At 42.0% G+C, this 8,036-nt stretch overlaps 1 protein-coding gene across 1 annotated transcript in view; it reads right to left on the reverse strand.

Moving 5' to 3' along the window:
* sept4b (septin 4b) overlaps window positions 1–8,036 on the reverse strand; it is a gene marked incomplete in the record, with an annotated part of 8,884 nt that overhangs the window by 321 nt on the left and 527 nt on the right. The window contains 11 exon segments of the mRNA XM_035680597.1: window positions 1–1,475; window positions 3,205–3,304; window positions 3,795–3,957; window positions 4,058–4,154; window positions 4,906–5,007; window positions 5,214–5,331; window positions 6,131–6,265; window positions 6,443–6,566; window positions 6,679–6,765; window positions 6,889–6,985; window positions 7,408–7,716. Coding sequence (XP_035536490.1) covers window positions 1,407–1,475; window positions 3,205–3,304; window positions 3,795–3,957; window positions 4,058–4,154; window positions 4,906–5,007; window positions 5,214–5,331; window positions 6,131–6,265; window positions 6,443–6,566; window positions 6,679–6,765; window positions 6,889–6,985; window positions 7,408–7,716 — 1,401 coding nt within the window.

The raw sequence follows: 8,036 nt of genomic DNA on the forward strand, positions 1-8,036 counted from the left end.
TAGAAAACAAATTCACACAAAAGGAAAGAAAATCCAAAATTTAGGACAATTAAGTTTGTCATCGATGGCTTTGGTTATAAGATAAACATTAAGGTTAGCACACATCCAACATATGAGTTCCCTTCAAATGAAAATATAATTATAACCAACCAAAACAAAAAAATCCACCTCGTCTCAGTATTTTCCCCCCAACAGTTAAGTAGCTACATATTTTCATTGCCCATAAATAACCTTTTGATCAGTTAATTGATCTGCAATCGGAGTTACCTTTACAACAACACATGCAAAAATAAATACACCGCGTGGCCCTTTGATGCGACCCTCCCCTCGGACACTCACCTCATGCAAATGAAGGGTCTTGTCTAATCAAAGTCCTCATCTTCTCTAACGCTCTAACGGTTGTCACCAGCTCTCGCATGTGAACTGTTGATGGTCGGCCCTCGTGAGATGAACTGACTTTGAGAGCGACTCTGTTTCTGGGGGGACATATGACAAAACTCCTTTGTCAAATAAAAAGTTATTCTTAAATGCTGATATGGCGATCAGTAAGCATTGCAGTGAGTTAAGACTGGCCAACGCTGAGCAGAGACACTAACATCCATGCTGTCAGGCAGCAGAGGTGGCAACTATGATTAACATGCACATGACACTGATAAAAACATAATTTAAATAAAACTGAACAATCACTCGCATAAAGATTAAACCAAATGGACCAACAGGAACCTCGGCTGAGGGGAAATTGCATCAAACAATCATCCACACTTAATGTCAAGCAGTGTAGAAGGGGTGTAGTTAAATAAAAAAAACACTTAAAAAGATGAAAAACAGTGGAACAAATGTTTGAGTGTAATATAGAGAATTAAATTATTACAGTATATATGCATGTTGACCTATAGTAATAGTAAAAATAAACACTTTAAGCACCAGAAAAAAATGTGCTTAAAAAAATCTGAGCAGGTCATCACATGTAAACCTCATATCAGACCTTATGTAAAAAATAAAATACAACCCTGTGATCTTGTGGCTAAATAAAGATATTTGACTCCTAAGCATTACGGACGACTAAACAAATCCTCAAATTAGACAAACCTGCTTGTTTCTTAATGACGTTAAAGTTTTGACAGAACAGGAAACAGTAGAGTGGAGGCTTGAGTGTTTCGCAGCGGTGGTTTCTTAATGTCAGAGACTCTGGAGAGGATGATGGGAGTCGTTGAGCTGCAAATGTCAGAACATCTTACCACCTCCTCGCAGGTCCCTGATCCATGTGTAACATGCTGTTGATGAGGTTGAGTGGTGGTTGGGAGGACACGTCGGGATGTCAATGTTCTAGAGAGGAATAAAGGTTTCCTGGGTGTTTTTTCTTTTTTAAATCCCAGTTAAAGAGAATGTGACTGCTGTCTTTTACGTTAATAGGCGTCTTTCTGAGTGTGCATTTGATCCTGGATCCTCTGCAGCATCTCCTGCATCCGCCGCAACTGTGAGGAGAGATGAGACGTCAAGTGTTAGTTGGTCCCACGGTGCAGTTTATTATTTACACATGACTGCACAGACAACAAATCAATAACACTCGCGAGATCAGTCTGTTCTTGTTGGATCACGTGACCTGTGCTGATCGACCGCAGGGAACCACGGGCTCCTCCACCTGCTTCTTCAGCTGCACTACAGAGTGTTTAATGTCACCAACGCAGTATTATGCATGATGGGTTCTTTAGTTTTAGGGAGGGCAAACGGCATTTTCTTCTTGTCAAACTCAAATATTAGTTCTTTCACATTTATCATAACACTGGTTACGTTGTGCTGTGATGGGCTTTTTGCAGTACAGTATGCACCCACTGGCAAAACACACACATAGTGAGTGAGATAGTACAGTGTCACGGTTAAGATTCTTTGGACCTGACGATTATTATAATAAATCAATTACTTTATTTAGTCTACACAACACCAGGAAACTAAGAAAAGACCAATCGCTCACGGTTGTCTGAACATCAGTCTAAAACCAGAATATTTAATTTAATATAATTTAAGACAAGAAAAAACATAAAATTCTCACACTTGAGAAGCTTTAACCGTAAAATGTTTTGCTTTTTATCCCCCGAAAAGATTAATGATGATCAAGATAGTTGCTTCATTTTCTGTCAATCGACTTATCAATTAATTGACTAATCGTTGCAGCTCTGTTGTCATGTTGAACCACGTTTTAATGTTGGTTGCACACACACACAAAAAAAACAACTGAGGAGAAACGGTCTCTTTATTTGGTAAAATATAATCGATCTAGTGGGGAGGAGGGAGGGAACTTGTTATAATTCACCATGAACAGATGTATCATCAGCTGTACTTATATTAACTGGGAAGTAATCGCAGTGACTGGGTTCATACAGCATGTGAAGAATACAAATATGAATAATATATAATAATATTTAATCTAGGAATAATTCTGTCAAATAAACAGTTTATATTATATTTCATACGCATTTTATTTAGCCCTTGAATATAATAACATGATTGCTGTATTGTAACTATATATAGTACCTTGCTGTTGGTGTTTGCACCCTGCTGACAGAGTTGAACCTGCCAAGTTTTACTAGTTGCACTAAAGTTTAAAGCAGTGCTGACCTGTTCCAGAGTGGGATTATTAAAGATTATTTCATACAAGGTTTAATCTGAGGTTGTCAAAAACTGGACAAAAGCTAAAAAACCCTGGATTTTTACACATGATGACCTCCAAGGATTTACACACCAGCCGGCTCCTGCTACCATCACGACACCACGAGTATAAAGCAACATATTCAACATAATCAGTGATTCCAGTATCAGTGCTGTTACCTGGATGTAACTCTAGCTCTATGAGTAAGTGCACGTACAAAACAGAGGTAATCATGCCTTAAGTGCATGATTTTTATGTGGCAAGCTCTCTTTCTACCCACAGTTCAAAGGTCCAAAGGACTTGCGAGGACAGGGGAGCGGGGGTTTGAATGTGTAGTTACACCAGTTCATGTTTTGTGAGGCTACTCATTGTCAACCCCAGAAAACATGACCTGGGTGTGCTAAAGACACTCAGAGGGCTTCGTCTCCCTTATAGTCAAAGGGTGTCTCTGGGTTGGGCCGAGGGTCTGAGTGCTCGTGGTGGTCAGAATTGTGTTCAGACTTGTGCTCGTGATCATGTTGTTGGTGCGAGTCGGGTTCGTGGTCGGCGTGCCGTACCTCCTCGTCTTTCTCCTTGATGAGCTTTTCTGTCTCGCTGTCCGCTACTGCGGGCACCACGGGGATGGGGAAGTCTGTGCCGCTCTCCCTGGTTAGTTTACTGCAGAGAAGTTCAACGTTTAATTTGTATTTAATGTAACGTCAATATAAGAGTGCCCAGACGTCAGTGTCTTAGTGGAAACTACCAGACAGAATTCTACTTAACACAATCATCATCACAAACACAACACGTAAAGGAAATCTGCCTCTGGCACCGTGTAATTAGTTGCTCTCCTGATGCTGTTGACAGAACTCATTAACACTTCACAGCAAAAATACCAAATAGGAAAATCCTTGAACTAGATTAACTCATTTGCATGTGTCTGTCAAGATAAATATAGGAACATTTCTAACATATTAAATACACAGAAAAATAAATTCCAAGGATGTGAATCTGAATGTCTTAAAGGTGAAGGAAGCAAGAAGTGGATTACGTCTCTTTAACTGAATTCTCTTCAGAAATATTTCATCTTTAAATGTCTACATTTTCTATATTATCTCTTGATATTTAATATATATCTTTAATAGATGTATACTTTGCGTAAGCGTACTTGCGGTTGCGTTCCTTCACCACCATGCGGGTCATGCTCTGGATGCAGTGGGCTCTGTAGTTCTCGTAGTGAGTCTCCCGGGTCACGTCCTTCAGGTCTTGCATATGTGTGCGAACAAGCATGTTCCTCAGCTTCACAAAGTCACAATGTGCCGAGTTCTCCACTGCAAACCACAGTGTGAGGATCAGTTTCAACAATGCGGACCTCAATACAACATGTTATGATGCTAGGAATGGTGAAGTGGACCAGGGGACTGGGCCTACCCTCTACGATGCCCCAGGGGTACAGACGGCCTCGCACCCTCTTCCCTTTGGCCTCCACCACTGTGTTGCTGCCAATGACTGCAAAGGGAATGCTTTCCTGGTTGGGGGAGCAGAAAGGATCACTGAATTAAAGTTGGCAGGGGAGGGTGTAGATGAGTTGTTAACAGTGAGTGGTGCAGTGCAGATGTTTGCTGTTGTTCCACATTTGCCTCCTTACTGCCATCTTTCCTTCCTTTTTTCATTCCCGGTTACTCTCATTAAAGTCTACAGACCGTATTTTGTTACAACCCATTTCCCATTCATTATTTAAATTCCTCCATCTTTTATTCTCATTTGTCATTCCTGTGCTGCAGTTGCACACGGAGCTCTGATCAGAGGCAAAGAGAGATGCCCTGGCCCTCTGACTGTGTCCTCGCTGGCAGCTTATGGTGCCAGAAGAGCAAAGAACAGCTGAGTCATCAAGACTGTGTGTGGACAGACTGCCAAGGTCTTCTTTTATATTGTCCTGTATATTCATTTTAACAGCACTTCACTCTATTAATTGGATAATCTTCTGTGACGTGATCAGGACAAAGAACATTTCTTGCTAAATATAACATAAAAATGTATCGTGACGTACTTCATATTCACGTTATGTCTATTCTTAGTTATCTAATAAACCACGTGAGCATCCAGTTGCTGTGTGTCTAGATGCAAAAGCTCTGGTTGTTGTCATAAATTCAGAGCAACGTAAAACCGGAGTCACAGTCCTTGTATGTGTGCACATACCTGGCCAATAAAAGTGATTCTGATTCTGAAATACACTGCAAAGAAAGAGCAGAGAGACACGTGGCAGCTCTGGCTCTCACCTTCAGCTCAGTGTCCTGCTGCTTAAAGTCCTCATCTTCATCAGAGTCACAGTCGGGGAATTGGTATATCTTGATACCATACTGCTCAATCTCCTCTCGGATCTACAGGGAAGCGAAGGAAGTGAAGGTGTCAATAATTTGATCAGTGATGATACAAGTGGAGTTCATTTGTTCGCCCAGAAACTGATTAATAAGTTCTGTCAATCTCTCAGAATCAGAAACACTTAAATAATCCCAGGGGGAAATTACTCTGCAATGTAACTACGGCTTCATTTATGAGATTAAAACACAAACTGAGAACAACTTGCCTTGATTTTCTTTTTCTTGACCTCACTGGGGGTGAGTGTGTCTGCTTTGGCCAAGATGGGGACGATGTTAACCTTCTCATGCAGAGCTTTCATGAACTCCACATCCAAAGGCCGCAGGCTGGGAGAAATACGAAACACACGTACACATTAAACACAGAGAGGGTTTTAATAATTCATCTTTCATTTGATTATTTGATTATTTGAGTGACTACAGGTGAAGTGTGTAGCTCCAATATACACTGTCTATCTATGGGACAACTAATGTATCTTGATGATGATCAAGATGTGTTGACGCCTGAAGACACTGATCTGACATTAGTTTTAAGACATTCAATCAGAGGTTTGTTCTCTATGTGACCTCTTGATGTGAAGTAATGACCGACGCTCATCAACAGAGGGAGCAGTCTCTCCACCACCATGACTTTAAACATGCACTGCAGCATTACTTGAGCTTTATGGTATATTTGTTCTTTAATGAGCACACCCATGTGGAACAGTGCATGTGCACAAATGCGGTGAAAAGGACCACATCAGCACTCAAACAACTGATTAAAGCGAAAGCACTGCAGCAGATGTAAATTCACCTGAAGGCAGCAGAGAACTGCTTTAACTCTCAGCAGGAACCCCACTGCATTAACAATTTATGGGGTGAATGCACTGCAAGTAAATACATTATTTTACCATAAATCTCAATTACTCAGGTGGTGAAAAAAAAAGCAGTGTATGAGCATCCACGGTGCTGGGATATACTATGTAATTTAGGGTGAGTAAAGCTAGATCCTGATCGGATGTGAATGCCAGCACAGACATTACGTACTGCGGTAGAAAAGGGGCTAATATTCCCACATTATTAGGAGAGATAAAAGGGAGGCAGAAGGCTAACTAATCCCCGTGCGGGCACTGTAGATTTGTCATACCCATGACCGAAGGGTGAGATGAAATAGAGGCAGCAGTGCACGCGGTTGTCCTGGATGTTCTTGCGGTTGAGGCCACTCTCGTCCCTGAAGTACTGCTCAAACTGCTGGTCGATGTAGTCAGCCACTGACTTCCAGCTAGAGCACAAACACACGGGGACGTTCAGTCTCTGAGGCGATGCAAAACTACTGCACATGACTTTTTAAACACAGCAGAGCTAAAATTAGATTATCTAGCTGTGGTCTAAAGATTCCTAGTTCATTTTGGTCATTTCTTTTCATTTCAGGTTGTTTTATTCATTAAAGCTACCGTACCATTCAGTGTTGTTTACAGCATCCCCAAACCCAGGGGTGTCCACGATAGTGAGCTTCAGTTTGACACCTTTCTCTTCTATATCCACCGTGTGTTTGGTGATTTCTACTGTTTGTGTGATTCGCTCTAGGGAGAGGACACAAACAGACCACTGTTTTTAATATCGGCCATGACATCGGAGGGCAAATATTTATCAAACGAAATTAAAACAATACTTCAAAAGCTGTTGCAACCTCACCTTCAGCATTGAGCAGCTTCCTATCTTTGTAAAGATCTGTGAGAAACAGACTGTTGACCAGGGTGGACTTTCCCAGGCCAGACTCCCCTTCAAACAAAGAACAACAAAGAGAAAAAGGAGCGAGGTTTAAGACTTTGTGATTAGCAGTTTCTTCAGAGTAAAAGGTGGGCTTAAGATCAAATGTCTGCTAATGTGCAGACGAGGATTTACCTGCCACCATGAGCGTGAAGTCAAATCCCTTCTTGACTGACTTGCGGTGCACCTGGTTTGGCAGTGTCGCAAAACCCACATATTCCTTGTCCTGGTCCTAAAAAATGCACACAAAGATGGAATAATACATAAGGGAAGCATACATTATCACATATATGTATGACGTATATGTAAAAATCATCTTTCAACACTTATCTCCAAAAACTCTCAGTATTTTCCCACAAAAAGTTTCAACAACACAACACAAGCAGAAAGCAACGCTGCCATCACAGAGCCACAAAAACCGGTTCCACCAGAAGAAAATAAGCACAAATTAACCTTTTTTTTCTTACCACATAAAACAACATATTCGTTTCTTTTAAACAAACCTTTTTCACATCACATGAACTGCATTCGTCAGTACGAGGATGAACTGTTCAACACGTTACAGCACACAAACAACATCACTTTGAAAGAAGAACAAAACCACTGAAATCTATCTCCTCTCTGGGTTTTAGCGGCTCGGCCTCCTTGTGTTACCTCATTATTGTCGTACGGGTCAAATCGACCCCAGGGGCTCTTGGGCCTGGTGGGACTGACGGGGGTCGACAAGTCAAACTCCACACTTCTGCTCTGCGGTAAAAAGGGGTCTGAACCTGAATCCGACTGCGCCCTGCCCGCCACAGGGGGCCGCAAATATGAGGGGGTGTGGGGGCGGTCTTCGCCCTCGGCTTCCCTGTCTGCATCATGAGGCTCGTGGACGTGGTGGTGGTGCTGCTCGTGCCCTCCTTGGTGGTGAGGGTCTTGCATAATGTTCTCCACCTCTGAGTCCTCTGATTGGCTCGAATGCTAGAGAGACGCCATGGTTTAAAGGTGGATGGATAGAGGGTGGAGGCAGAGATAGGTAGAGGAGAGGTGAAGGGTCCATGTAGAGGGGAAGGGACAGAGATCCAGAGGGCAGATAATGTGGTCAACAATAGGAACCATGGACAATGATACCAGGCATCTAGTAGTCTAGTGTTTCCTACTTTGTGGATCATAAATCTCCTGAATGTGAGCCGAACAGTCCTTCTTTATGTTTGTCATTGAAGGACGGGGACTGTTTCAGGCATTAGATAAATAAATTCCTACATTTCCAGGTAATACTCACAAAGCGAAGGTAAAAAAAT

This window comes from Morone saxatilis, unplaced genomic scaffold, assembly GCF_004916995.1.
Source record: "Morone saxatilis isolate NCDOM2014 unplaced genomic scaffold, NCSU_SB_2.0 Contig8, whole genome shotgun sequence".
Taxonomy (NCBI): Eukaryota; Metazoa; Chordata; class Actinopteri; family Moronidae; genus Morone; species Morone saxatilis.